General features: G+C 27.8%; 1 protein-coding gene across 5 annotated transcripts in view; it reads right to left on the reverse strand.

Annotated features, from left to right (window-relative positions):
- The window catches only part of LOC142319556 (uncharacterized), a 145,102-nt gene that overhangs the window by 21,025 nt on the left and 107,689 nt on the right, over positions 1–16,388 (reverse strand). For 2 of the 5 annotated variants that reach the window (XM_075356952.1, XM_075356951.1), the window contains exons 2-3: positions 13,269–13,357; positions 6,234–6,411 (exon numbers count right to left, since the gene is read on the reverse strand). In XM_075356952.1, coding sequence (XP_075213067.1) covers positions 6,234–6,411; positions 13,269–13,357 — 267 coding nt within the window. The other 3 variants (XM_075356953.1, XM_075356954.1, XM_075356955.1) reach the window with 3 other exon arrangements.

Here is a 16,388-nt window from a genome sequence, read left to right on the forward strand (position 1 = left end):
AACTTTCTCATTATGTAAAATATCAAATTCATTTTAAGTTCCTACTATTCTTTGGATAGCAGCCTAAAATATTATTTATTTAACTTTATTAAAATAAAGTTTTTAGATATCACCAACCATTGGCTCAGGGGACGCCAAAAATGGGGCAAAAAATGGGTGCCACATTTTTTGGGGGTGGGAAAAATGGGGTTTCGAAGACAAAAAATCATACCTACCTTAATAAGCACAAAATCAAATCTGTTTAACATTTGTCTAAAATACTTTTGATATGACCAACCTTTATGGAAAGGGATGATGAAAATGTTGCAAACATTGTAAGATGGGGCTTGTCGTATGCTAGACACGTGAAACATTTTTTCACATGCAACTATTGTCTTATTGAGTAAATTTAAAGTTTTTCTTAACTTTAAAGTGAAAATCTTTTTTATCCCCTACTTAGCACCGGTGAAATCTATCTCCGTCTTCCAGCATACCGAAAGGGATTTTTTTTAAATCCAAAAAGATTAAAATGAAACATTTCATATAACTGAAGTAAAATTTGTATGAATATTAACAAAATTGTATAAAACTGATAAAAAATGAATGGTTAAATTTTTGCTAAGATGGCATTACAGCATATGAAGTGTATAGTTTTTATTTTTGCATTATTGTCAACATTTTTTAGAAATAAAAACAGACATATTGAGATATATTTTAATGTTAAATAAATTTTTTCATATATAATTTTTAATTGAAAACAATTTGTTATTTTTAAATACCGTAGTCATTTTTTTTTTCACATTTTTAAAAATGTACATGTACGTTGTGTTTTTTGTTAACACCACATCACGATAATAAAAATGTATTTGTAGCTATACAGCTGTCCTACTGATAATAATAATTTACGACTAAATCGCAGTCAATAAGTGTTATTTCCAAGGACAAAAAAAATTTCCATTCTTTATCAAAGTAATAAATAATCAACACACAATCATTAAAGCTTAATAAATTTAAAAATAAAGATCTCAAAATCCATGGGAGACCCAATTTTAGCCACCTATCTTCTTTGAATCAATCAGAAAAAGTAGGAATATTCCAATTTATTTGTACCTAACATTGCTAACATTCTTAAATTATTTTAAAAAAGGTATATTAACAATGAAAGTTTATTACTGAAAAGTCAATTAATTATAGAATTAACGATAATTTTTTTGTTAATATGCCTCAAATGCTATGATGGCTACTAAAAAATGTTAGCAATATATAATCAAACTGCACCCAGTGCTCTTTAATCTTTGTGAACTACAGTAAGCAATTTGTCTAACAAGATTTAGATCTTGGTATTTTATTCTTACTTCAAACAGCAAATAAATTTAAAAATGTATTTATACTACTTTAAGAAAAATATAAATATTGTAAACCAAATCTTTCAAATTGGACATTGCATTTCAAAGAATGTTTACAATATGATACAGAGACATACTATCCTGCTTATAGATGCCAAATGACTCTACTTATAATACACATATATTCATTTGTAGGTCGACTGTAATACATTAATGAAAATCTAAATAAACAAACTAAAATAAAAGATAGCAGTAACAAACTCAATATTCTTGAGCGGATTTGCTCAGTCCCTTATTTTCACTGGAAAAATTTACAAATTATTTTTCTAAAGATAGAATTGAAGACAAATTTACTACTGACAGAAAGTCAATTACAAACTTATTTCAATTAATCTGTGTTCAAAAATGAGCAGACATCAATTAGGTTTTTCTGTTTCTAGCAGTTGTCTAAACTGTTCAACTAAATACTGTATCAACAGCGTTCTGCTACTGCACGGCATATAGTTGTACACTACCTTTAAACCAATTAGTGGTAGTCAGTACGTGTTCAGAACAAAATACCAACTTTCTCAAAAAATAGCAATCAGTATAGTAAAAAAGGAATTTAAAATATGTATCCATATCTGAAATAACAAATTCTATTGTATTCAATTGAATGGATTAAAGCATTATTAATACTCACAGATATATCATACATAATTAATTAATTACTCTTTACGTACTACCATAATAATTTTAATAATTACAAATTCAATTTCATTTACAAATATTACTTCTATGAAATTAAATTGGTACTACTATTATACACTTCTATCATACTTGTACTTTTGAAAATATTTCTGTGAATGATTTATCTGGTAGTCAAAGAATGGCTTTTCTCCACTTCTTTCATGTCATCCTTTACTTAAGTCAATTATTAAAATATTTAATTCATTATTCTTCTCTAAATGATTAGTAATTTCATGTTCAAGCATTTACTGTGGACATATTATTACATCACACAACAATAGTTGTTATTGTTTCTATAAAAAATTAAACATATTACAAACAAGTAAAGAGCTACACTGAATGGATAATAAATACATTAGAAACCAAGACTATGTTCAAAAAATTATTTACAAAATTCTTTTACTTAATGTCAAAACCTAAATGACTATTTCAATTGTAAAACAATTATTATTATTAAATACTGCACAAAAAGTGAATATAAAAAAGTAAACAAATAAGAAAAAAGGAAGAAATAATAACAATAAAAATTATTTATAGATAAATAAACAATACTTTTAAATCATTAAGTATTTTTGGTAGAATTTTTAGAATAAGCATAAAAGATATACACACACAGTTGTCATTTAAGGCAACCCTAAGGAACAAAAATTTATCTTAACATTAAAATTATTTAGATTTCTAAATTAGACTGCCTGTTTTCCCAACATTTTTTTTATTAACTTTTACCAATTTTATAAAAAAATTTATTTTTAAGTCCATCAATGACTATATTTTAGTTTTCTTTCCTCTTGCAGAATAATTTAGGATGCAAACTAATTTTACTTATTTTTAAATTTGATAGACCTTCTAATTTCAACTTTTTTGTGGAAACTACAGTACTGAAAAATGAAGGAAAAGTTAGATCATTTAAAAAACATGGAGGAAGGTATTTTCAATATGGTGTTTTAATTGGCAATAAAGTTCATATAATCATAATTATCATGAATCCAACCTCAGAATAAGCTGATAAATGTAGTAATGACTAGTTACAGGTTGCCTTTACCAGATTAAGAATGTAACCATGATTGAATTAGTCAAAAATTAATATTTTAGCCTGCCTTTAATTTTATTCCTTTTACTAAATAACTGATGTAAAGCAATAAATCCACATAACTAAACATTTCTTCTGGATAATTTTTAGTTTTAGTTAGAAAGAATTATTACAATCATTAAATTTTTACTTCTTTCTTTGCATTCATTTACAAATACATAGAGAAAAGACATATTACAATCTACTTACAGAGATACAATTTATACGTTTCTTCAATGACAATAAAAATAACTATAGTTTAAGCAATATTAGTAGATAATCAATTAAAATATGTTCCAGATTATGCTGCAACTGCCCAACTATGTTTATTACTGTAAAGTACTTTTTTATATTTAATTAAAAAATAACAAACAATATCAATAAAGAGCATACAAAATATAATAGCATATAAAATAATAGCATAGCATATAAATAATGTTTATACCACTTTAATTTGATTCAAATCATATTCATCACTATCCAATAGAAATAACTAAATCATCACTGATAAAATTGTAAATAAACACCAAAATACTCTTAGGTCTTTACAGAAACAAAAATAAAATAAAAATTATTTTTTTTATCTCAAATTTATTTATTTTTTTATATTATTAATTTTTATTTAATAACACAATTTTTGTTCACAAAATCAGCAACAGTAACAATTAGAAAACAACTTACATTTAATTTTTTTCCCAAGTACATAGATGTAAAGAACTGAAAGTAATTCAATCCTAAAGATTAGATTTCCCTTTGAATGATTACAGGAAATTGAGCTGCTGAATAGACTGAATCCTCATCTTACAGTTAGGAAATGAGGCAATTTCCAACAATCATTGAAACATTTGCTTCTGTTCTAATTGCAAGTGCTGTTGATATCAAATATTAAATTTTTAGCTACTAAATATTGTTATAAAAATCTTGTTACAAAAATATACATTAAATCATTACAAAACATATTAATAATTATAAACATTATAAACATGTTTACCTGCAAAATTGCAAGCCTTAAATACAAAATTTCAAGCAATTTAAAAAAATCAAATAAAATCCATTAAAAAAAAAAAATATTCTACAAAGTGATAAAAATGTAAATTTCACTAATGATTAATGAATACAAAGCTATCCATCCACATAGTTCAACAATTAAAACTAACATTTCAAATTTTGTATGTATAACCTGGTCATTTAAAAATTAATTATTATTTTACTTATTTATTTTTTCAGTAACTATTTAATTATCACTAATTATATTACAAAAAGTTGACCAGACCACTCAATGCAGAATGATATAGCTACGTGTAAAATCTGATGCAATTTAAAAAGATCTTTTTAATGATCATAAATTAAAGCCACCATTCATGAGATATAGTTGTATTTTTTTCAGCTGCAGACATAGTTTTTGAATACACTAATCTCTAAAATTATATTTTTTTTTATTCTTAAGGTTGGTTTGTATATATTTTATTATACCAGCAGGGCACTCTGTAATACCAGAATTATAGAAAAAACCTTCTATTTTTTCATGTCATGTAAATTTTGCAATTTTACCATACAATAGAACATTATTTCTTTCATTCAGCCTTCACATAATTTTATGCTTTACACTATATAGAAACACTTGGAATTTGTCATCGCTAAACAAATATAGTATCCCTCATGAAACATAGATCTAAGTGTATTCATTTTTACCGACAACCACAAGAATAAAATTATTGTATTTCCAGAACTTCTAAAACTGGGAAAAACACTAACAGTTGTAGAATTATTTAATCAACATTTTTCTATACAATGATCATTTGTTTAACATCTGAACATCCCTAGTTCAGCAGCATTATCATGTTTTAAAAATCAGAAGGGTACTGAAAAGAGACCAATACAAAAGAAATCAAAAGGAAGAAAATAAAGATAGGAAAGTTTGAAGAATTGAAAAACATATTACTGTAATGATTTAATCTAACCCACGGCTTGTACCTGCCACTCAACAGGTTACTGCTGAAAGATAGAGTAAAGGAAATTGCAAAACAACTAAAAAATAAGCAATTTTATCAGTTCAAGTGGAAGAACTGACCAATTTAAATTAAGATAAGGTATTATTTATTGGCAGATAAATGCAGAAGTAGAGTTTTTAAATAAAGAAAACGATGAATCATGGAAAGTAACAGTTTCAGCAAAATTATTGAATTATTCCTTTACGTTAGATGTCTTTAATACATATGAGTTTGATTATATTTTAAAATAATAACAAACAAATTCCTTGTTTATGAGAATGACAAATGTCATGGTAGAAAAAGCATTTTCTACCACATGTATGCAAGTGCAGACAGATTGAACAAAATTAGTGATCACTGGGAGGCAAAGCCACTGCAATACTTAAAAACATTTTCTCGCATTTCCATGTTGTTACACCACACATCTCTGAACATGAATGACTGGGGAGCAGTTTTTTAATCGCCAAAAGATTAATGTAAATTTTTGAAGAAAGAACAAAAAAATATTCTTTTTTCTTCAATAACTATTCAGCAAATCCAAAAACACATAAAACTATCTTATGTAAACTATTTTTTCACCTCCTAACAGTACATATATGTAAAACAGGATTATTGTACATGCTAACAGAAGGTAACACATTACATTTTACAATGTTCTCATGCAGTTAATTATATCACTACAGCATGGTATACAATCACCTGAGATAATTAAGAACTGATTTTCAAACAAGACATCAAATGGTCAGAAAATGTGATGGCTACAGAAACCTGATGAAGATAAAAAGAGTACACAATTTCAAAGGTATTTTTCTGCAGATATTGATAACGCAACATTTTTCTGGTGCATCCAGTTTTATTTCACTCCTTACAGTCTTAGATTTTCATTTTTAATAAACAGTTTGTTCTTCATGTAAACAAGTGTTTTCCTCACTTTCATTTCAAGAGCCATTTAGCATATAAAAAATGTTTTGATGACATTTATACTCTCCAACATTATAAGCAATATTAGAAATCAAGGTTGTAATAATTAAAACAAAAGAAAGTAAGAAACAAAACAAGGTTTACATTTGTACAATGCTTCTTAATCAGTTGAAATAAATAACAAAAGTAAAAACTTACGATATTCCTTGTTGCGGTGTGGTGCAACACAACAACGCCATAATATTACAGTAACTATGAGAAGGAGTACTAAAGCACAGCCACAGAAAATTCCAACTAATAAAGGTAGATCTTCAGATGGCACCCGCCAGGTACCCCAACCCCATAGCCATTTTGTTGCTGCTGAAGTACCATTGTCCTAAAAATAAAAAATAGCATACATTAAATGTTTCAAATTAAAATTATAAAGCATAATCACAGCCGCCATCCTATCTATTTACATAACAATGCTTAAAAAAATAATAAAGTATTTATTACAAAAACATTTTAGTATTCAGAGATGAGGTCAAAGCTACCTTCAATAATAAAAGAAGACTACATGGAACATATATTTAATAAAAATGTAGTTTTGTTTTCTAACTTTTTCTGTGCTTTTTAAAAGTTCAAGAATTATTAATTATCATAATTTATAATTACTCACAACCATTCAGTTAAGCTTAAATAAAGTATGTCATTGAACTGTTTCTTACAATTTTATCCTATAAAACATAAAAGTAATATTTTTACATTTTTTTCATTTTATATATATATATATATATATATATACGGTCACATTTGATCATTTTGTTCCATCTTGCATTGTATGATCTCATCAATAACCTTGACCTCATATAAGTTACATTCATAATTCATATTACAATCACAGACTTTAAAAGTTTTTTTTTAAAAATAATACAATAAAAACCAATTACTTTTTAAGATCACCAGTAAAGCAGTGACTTTGACCATCTGATGCAGAGGTATATTATACAAATAAGAAAGAATGACCTTACTATTTAACTACTCAGTTTAAATTACTGAATCCTTTGAACCACCTAAATTTGTTCATAGAGAACAATTGACAATAAAATGAAATGTTAAAAAAATCATTAGACTTGACTTCAAATCACAGAAATAGTTCACATACAACATCGTTTTGACAGTTCTTGAGATAAATGAAAAATCTAAAATGATAGAAAATTTAATAAAAATTATCTTCGCAATTAATTTTATAGCAGCTTATTAACAGAAATATTTTTAGACAAACTCGCCCAGTATTACATAATGAACATATAACCATATCATCAAAATCAATTTAATAGTTCTCACGTTAATAAAAAATTTAAAAAAGGGAAATTTAAATAAAAATCAGTTTTTATACTTTACAGGATTTCCAATTAACTGAATGAAGAATAAAAAACCAATCAAATATATCTCTATTTGCAACATCTCTCTTGATATACCAAAAAAAAGTAGAAGGTATGATTAACAAGATTATTATTGTTAGTAGGGATTAATCAGACAAGCATCACTACAACTTGAATCAAATTTAAATTCCCATCAATGGAACCAACCAAATAACTTTTATGCTAGAAATTCAAGGTTCTGTAGTTAGCTGGTAAGATTGCACTTAATGTTTTGGGTTTCTCAATAAATGATACTAGCCTATTTCCAGAAAAAATGTAATAATGTGAATGTTGAATCACATTATGAAGTTTTTTTGATACTCTGGATACTGAAAGACTTCTTTAAGAATGGGTTAGAGGAATACGTCTTAAAATTTTATGATTATTGACAAAAATGTATAGCTGCCAAAGAAAACTACTTCGAAAAAACAAAATAAAACTTATTAATGTATAAAGTTTGTATTCCACAATCAATTTGAGACAATGTTGAGTAAACTATCTTACTCATGCCCATTAAAGATATATTTCCTTCACTACAACTGAGCACCATATACTAAGTCACAGATAAACAAGCTTATATAATATTATTTGATTAAATGCAATAATTCACTTTAAGCATTAGAAAAAATAATATTTATAAGTGTCCAGAAACAGATAAATGAATAAAACAAAGTTTAAGTTTGCTTAAAATAAAATTAATTACCATATACTTTGACGGAAAAAATTATAAAGTGCCACCTATAAACAATTAATATAGTAGCAGCATTTTCTAAGGATGTATCACCAAGATTTATCCCTATAATTTACTAACAAAATTACATTTGTAAGACCAGAAAAGTAATTTAAACCAAAAATATTCTTCCTTTTGGAATCAATCAAGAATTCACAAAATATCAGTTGTTACTTATCTCCAAAAAAATACAGAAGTGACAAAAAACTCAACAGTTACATCAGTATTTTCAATTTTAGTAGTTAATCCTTAAAACCTGTCAAATTTTCAGCTAAAGGTAGTCTTACACTTAATCATGGTCTAATGAACATTAGTGATATGGTTAAACAGGCAGCAGAAACTGAAATTAAACTTTTTTTTTTTTTCATTTTATACGGCCACACAGGATCAGTTTAGACAGTCCATTATCCAAGTCTCTTTGAAGGGACTGTTCAGGTCTTGCAGTCCACCTAGTTCTTTTTACATATGTTACAATCTCTGTACCCTTCTGGCGTTGAAAATGTTCATGTAGTGAGTTTCGTCTTCAATTTTTTCATTTAATTTTATCTTGCCTGTGGTGTCTTCTGGTGTAAAGCCAATTTTTTTTCAGATCCTCTTTTACTTCTTTATCCATCTGCATCCTATATTGGTGTTTTTTTATTCAACACTGTACCAGCTGTTGCAGAAGTCTCGAATTTTGCAATCTCAAGATGTGTCCAAAAAATCTTAGTCTCCTCTTATGCATGGTATCAATAATGGGTTCTAACTCTTTATACATGCTTTGTCGACACAATCCATCACTACCCATCTTTTTGGTACTTTTTGTTGATGCAGGTTCTTTCAATTCTTTTTTCAATTTTCTGGATTTTGTCAGTCTTTGATTGTTCGTTCAGGTGAAAGAGTGTTTCTGCTGCATATGTAGATTCCAGTTTTATAACTATGTGATAATGTTTTATTTTTGCTTTTATGGATAGACTTTTTTACTGTAGGTGTACCACATTAATTTTTGTGCTTTAACTAGATTTTTTGTTCTTGTTTGAAGTTTTTTAGTTTAGGTTGTTTGTAATTATTTCCTCCGAGGTATTGAAATTTTAGGTTACTATTTTGACTTTATTACCATTTATGTTAACTTCTTTTAATTGTGTTGGTTTTTGGGGCACAATTTCTGTCTTTTCAAATGATATTTTAAGGCAATTTTTATTTGCAATGTTTTGAAGTTCTAAACATATCAACAGACTCCTAAATAGCAAAGAATCAACAAAACTCCGAAAATTCAACACCAACAACGCATAACAACACTACCAGAAAACATCAACCCTCCCACAATAAAAGAAATCTACCAAGCACGGGAACAAGATGAAGAATTAGAAAGCAGCAGCAGAAGATCAGACTGTACAGTTCTGAAAACATGCAGGAATATCAGCAAAAATTGCTCTTCATCAACATCTGGATCAAAGAAGTACCAAAACATTGGACAACAGCCCTCATCCATCCACTACAAAGAATCGGAAAAACAAAGGCAAAAACTATTAGGGCCTAAAAATTGCAGGGAAATCACACTCTTAGACACAACAAGCAAAATTCTTTCAAGAATCATCGTCATCAGGATTGGTTCACAACTTGAGAAAGAACTAGAGAATACCAGGGAGGTTTCAGACCCTGGAAGACTGTCCAGACCAGATCATGAGTCTCAAGTTAATACTGGATTACAACAAGAAAGAAACAGACATGGTGATACATTTGTAGATTTCAAGAAAGCTTATGACTAGATCCATAGAGAATCCCTACTAAAAATTCTACAACACTTCGGACTACACACCAAATTAATAAACATGATAAAAGTGACCCTCACAGACACTAAGTCAAATGTAAAATTCATAGGCGAGATCTCGACACCATTTGAGATCAAAACAGGACTGTGCCAAGACTCTCACTGCTATTATTCAACTGTGCTCTAGAAATGGTAATAAGGGAATAGCTCACAAAATGCCCCCCAAAAGTAAAAAATAGGCCAAAAAATCTAAGCAAACTTCTTGGTACTGCTGAAAACTTGGCACTGCTAGCAAAAAACAACAATGAAGCTAAAACACAGACATTAGAACTTCAAAACATTGCAAATTAAACTAGCCTTAAAGTATCATTCGAAAAGATGGAAATTATGCCCCAAAAACCAACACGATTAAAAGAAGTAAACATAAATGGTAATAAAATCAAAATAGTAACCAAATTTAATTACTTTGGAGAAACAATAACAAACAACCTAAGCAAAAAAAAACCTTGATCCAAATAAGAAGAAACAAACTAGTTAAAGCTCAGAAATTAACTTGGGACATTTACAATTTATCAATACAAAAGTATACCACACAATTTTTCAAAGAATTCTACCTCAATTAACAGATCATGAAAAAAAATACAGCTTCTTCCAAAATGACAGCAAAATGTCACAATCAAATGATTCTCTAGCATGCATTAATTCGGTTTCTATAGAAAAACAAACTATTAACAGAAAGCAGTGGCCTCTGCATTCTCCAGATTTATCTAGTTAATGATTTTTCCTTTGAGGCAATTTGTAGGATAGTTAATAAGTGAAATTATTACACTATCAGTAAACTGAGAGCAAACATTCAACAAGAAATTGACAGCACTGACATTTTGCACCAGGTGACTCTCAATATTTCGATAGTCAGGTGACTACCACTCAAGCAAAAAGTGAATCACTGTGCAGGGCACTCACTTCAAACATCTTTTGTAAAAATATGGTAAATACATAAACTTTTGTTAATGTAGATAGAGAATGTAATTTAATTTACATTTTAATTTTTTTCATTTCAATCATAAAATGTCATATGTCACAACTGTACTTAAGACTGTATTGGTTCAATCTTAATTGCTTACCCAGTAACACTGATAAACTAATTGATATAATATTTGGACAAGTAACAATTTTGTGCAAAATATTTACCTATAAAAAAAAAGTACAAATAACTTTAAATAGCTTAGTTTTAATAAAAATAAGTTTACAATAAATTTGATTTTTTTCCTAGTAGGGTCGATCCAGTGACCCAAGGTGGTTGGTTGCTTTACCAATCCAAAAAAAAATTTTAACTTACCCACTTGGTCTCAAGACCTTAAAATATTTTTATTTGTTTATAGTTTTTATTTAAACAATTTACCTGTGGCGGCAATTTTTGTAATGGTGTGCACACCTATTTTTGTGATTGTAAAGATTTACAGAAAAAATCATAACTAAAAACCTATTGGCCCTGGAAGGATGAAACATAAAGCACATTAATCATATTTTCTCAAGGTAAAAGATTGGCTTATAGTTTATTTACCTATCTCTCTTCCTTCTATGAGAAAATTACCAATAAAGTTGACCATGATAAACTGTGAAATTTCACTTTGGTAATTTTTCTCAAGAGGCAAGAATGGCATACACAGTTTGAATTTTTTTTTTGTATGTAGGTATATGTTAGTAGTTTTACCATAAATAATATTAATGTTGATATACTTACCCCTAAATTTTTATGAATTTTTGAAAATAATTTTTTTTTTAATTCCAATTTTGGCTTCAAATAACTCGGGGAGATGGGACTGTTCATAAAAATTTCAAATTTATACAACTTAATGTGTTTTTGTAGATGTTTATGGCAAATAACAAAGTTTCTTGTGTATTATACTAATAAAAATGTTATATAACCTGTCAAAAATCATGAAAACCTGTTAAAAGTGATACCATTTTGACTTGCTAAAGAAGTACTCCAAGGGGGTTTCTTGTTTTTATGACACTTAAATATTTTTATACTTATTACTATAGTTAAAATAGACTTGTTTGAACCATTCAATTGCAGTGTTCATGTTATAACAGGCACTTAAAAGTAATCTCCAGTCATGAAAATTCACATTGCAACATGCTCGTTTATGCTTGATGCATTATTTAGCTTTGCAGTTTCAGACTGACCAGTCTGTAACCTTTAGTCAGTGACCTGTTCACATATTTACCAAGTATCTCAAATTTCATCATGTGTTTGAAAGTGTCTATTTAAATAAATAAGTCTTCTTAATAATATTATATTTTCAAATTTTAAAATCGGTTAAATTTTTAATTATTTCGAAGTAATTTCATGTAAAACAATGGAAGAACTATGTTCCATAGGAATTTATGAGAATGAAGAGTATCATAAAACAGTGTATGGTACAGTGTCATAAGAACTCATTAAAATTTGTGAATTTATTGATGAAAACAAACGACTTATTTTTTTTTATGTGTTAATTCAGATATCACTAGTGTTGGTAAATATCATGACTTTAAGCACTTCTCATAACATGAACACTGCAGTTGAATGGTTAAAATAAGTCTATTTCAACTAAAGTAATAAGAATAAAATTCTTACAAGTGCTAAGAAGACAAGAACCCCCTTGGAGCATTTACTTAGCAAGTCAAAATGGTATTGCTTTTAACAGGTTTTCCATGATTTTTGAGAGGTTATAACTTTTTTATTAGTAAAATACACAAGAAGCTTTGTTATTTGCTATAAAAATCTACAAAAACACTGGAAGTTGTGCAAATTTGAGATTTTTATCACTAACCCCATCAGAGTTATTTGAGGCCAAAATTTGAATTTAAAAAAAAATTAGTTTTCAAAAATTCATAAAAATTTAGGGTTAAGTATATCAACATTAATATTATTTATGGTAAAACTATTAACTAATAGTAAAACTATTGTATATTTTTTTTTATTATAAAAATATACAATAGTTTTACACCATTAAATTAGGTTTAAAGAGTATGGATGTAAATAAAGAATAATATGTCAACTGGTAAAATAATAAAAAATAGATTTTCTGACAACCCGCTCTCTATGGCATGACTGGTAGCATCTTGGCCTTTCATCCGGATTCCCGAGTTTTACACCGTCAGATATGGCATTTTCACCACACACTCTAAAAATCATTCATCTCGTCCTCTGAAGAAATACCTAATGGTGGTCCCGGAGGTTAAAAAGAAAAACAAAAAAAGGTTTCCTGACACTGACAGGAAAAATCTGATTTTATAATAATCGCTTCATCACAGACCATTTAACTTATAATGTTAATAAAAACATAAAATCTGCTACCAACCTGAGGCCACATTTTTGCTGTCAGTGTAACAGACTGTTCAAATACTTTGGTTCGATATGTTCCAAAGCCATGTCCCTGAAGGTCCCCATCTGAAACAAATAATCTGACTTATCAATTGAACATTAACTTTATCATGAATAATTTTCATGATAATCAGTAAACAATTCTATGATATAACTAATTTGACATATTTTAAACAAAATAAATTAATAACCAAAAACATAAAGTAAAACTAATTTATTAGTTAAGAATATAAAAGAAACATTTTAAATCATGCAAATTTGTAATTAATCACGTGCCAGTTCAAAATTGCATTTTTTGTTTAGAAATAACAAATTTAGAAAAGCAGTATTATTACACCTTAGTTATTTCATTAAATGGCAATATGAAGGAAAATATTTACTGATAATAAATGTCGGTTTCCTTTATTGCCATTTAATACTGACTAGGAAAGAATACTCTTCTTTTTTAAATTTTAAAGTTTTTAAACAACTATTGAAGTGGTATGCACTGTGAAAGTGCTAATGAAAGAGAATTTTAAAAACCACGCAGTCAGTGATATTTTTATACTTTATTTATTTGATAATGATCATTACACACTACTAGAATGCAAAACTACAAACTCAGGAAGGGACATTTTTCATAAAACTTTTCTTAAGAAATCCTCTAAAGTAGCAGGGAAAGTTACTCATTTAGCATAACAATCCAATACCTACCTGTAGGCAATGTGTTAAAAAATTTGAAAACTTTTAATTTTTTTTTCTTTTTAAAATCATTCTTTTATCAGAACTGAATCAACCAACATTTATATAAATCACCAAATTTCAGGAAGTGTAAACACACAGATGCACATACATTCTATCTGGGGTGTATGAAGTTATCATGGCATTGCTAACACTGCAGTGAAAAGGATAGCTTATCATGACAGGATACCATAGGTAGCAAGAGGCCAGTTAACTGTTTAACAATCCACCCCAACTCTGCACATCAACTGAGTATCAATGAATATCGTTAATTAAAATTACCCATAAATTATTACAAAAAATGTGACATTAATATATATTTAATCCATAATTAATACTAAAATCAGCAATATATAAGAATAAAAAAAATCATAAAAAATGAAAATGTTTTATATAATTTACCCTTTCTAAAACCCAATAGTAAATAACATAATGATGAAAATAATCCAAAACATGTTTTACGTATTTTTAACAAAAAATCAGAGCTACAAAAATTGTTATGGTGCGAATGTCAAAACAAATCCGAGGCATAATTTTAAATTTAAAAATTTGCGATTTAAATTTCAGGTTGAAAATAAACATTAGATCCACAGTTCACAGTAATGACTAGTGCTGAAATAAAAATAAACACATAAAGCTTATTATGGGACATTAAAAAATAAGTATTTCAAAAAAGTCCAAGATTTCGTTTCAATAGAATCTATAAAATACTGATATCAACCAAAACCACAGCAATATAATTTTTAAAACAACCTAGCCAACGTACATAACCTAACTTTAAAGAAACAACAACCAATAAAGGTATCACAGCGTAATCTTTACCCCGCCAAAAATCCAATCCGCATCAAATTTTCGTATAACTAGAATGGGCAAAGCAACTATTTTCCACTTAAATAAAAACATAATAGGTTATGTTATGAAACCTGTCCTCGATTTTTTAACCAAAATACCATTTACCAAATCATGCATAAAACACAAAACAGCAAGTAAAACCCCAAACGATCATTCATTAACGTGCAACTCAATTGTAGATTAAAAGCGCTGATCCAGAATAGAAATGTAATCTACCTAAATAAAAATAAATAACATAACTTACTTTATATCTAATACGTAAACAGAAATCCATATAGACAGCCTAGACCAAGGTCAGCTGATTCGTGACCAAACTTCCGTCTTCATCATCAGTGCTGAGCGGCAATTTCAAATTTTCTATGTTTAATTAGGACTAAAATATGATACCCTCAATATACGACGAAATTACGTTACGGAAACTACTGACAAAAAAATGCAAAAATTAGTACCTTAGATAAATAAGTATTAACATTTTTTTTTATTTTAAGCAGATCAAAATTTAAATTGAACAAACTTTTTTACTTATATTTTCAGTCAAAGAAATAAAAAAGAGCCAATTTTTGTTTCATAAAGTGCAAGTACATTACAAAAAATGAATCCACATTTACAGTTTTTTTGGATTCATTTACACAAAATATTTTGATTGAGTGTGATTTTTGAACAAGAGTTTTTTAAATTGATTTTATGTAACGTTTTCATGTGTAGGCTTACAAAAAGACGCTCGCCATATGATAAAATAATTTCCGCAAAAGGCTAGAGTCCTAGTTCTTCATAAAAATAGGAAAAGGTTGCAGAAAAAATATAAACAAGACTCCCGCCTATGTGAGATAAGGTGATTCCAAATTTCACTGCAACCTCTCGGGAGATGATTCTGTAGCCAAAAATAAGAAAAAAAAGTTAAAATAAATATTACATTTTTATTATTTGGAAATGGATTGTTAGCAAGTTTCGGCTTATGAAACATTTAGCTCTGTGACATCTGAGTACGGTTTTATTTCACAGAGGGTGAAATTTTGATCTATAAAATTGAATAAAAGTGGTCTCAGACCTCTGTTTCACTTAGGTTTTAAGGAAAACTAGAAAAACAAGAAAACCTTTTGTTGGAAAGTAAACTTTTATAGGTATGGAATAAAATAACATTGTTAATTTACCAATAAACAAATAAATAATATTTCTAATTAACATTATAGAGAATTTAATTCTGAGAAAATTGATGTAAATAACATCTATTAAAATTGAACACAAATTTGAAAAGGTCAACTTCAATTAGAAACAAAATATTGTTTATTTATCTCTGCACATGGATAAATACTAGAGGTTACAAATTAATTAATTAATAAAAGAAATAGTCTCTTGCAATTATGCATCAAAGTACCTCCAGCTGAAGGCAGTTTTTAAAGTATAAAGATGCTTTTTATATTGGCAATTAATCTGTTTTCTAATGCACCTTTTACAATATGTAAAAAACATTTATATTCATAATGACAAAAAAAATTGTCTTTCAAATCATCAACTTAAGTATGTA

Source organism: Lycorma delicatula, chromosome 2, assembly GCF_047948215.1.
Source record: "Lycorma delicatula isolate Av1 chromosome 2, ASM4794821v1, whole genome shotgun sequence".
Lineage (NCBI taxonomy): Eukaryota > Metazoa > Arthropoda > Insecta > Hemiptera > Fulgoridae > Lycorma > Lycorma delicatula.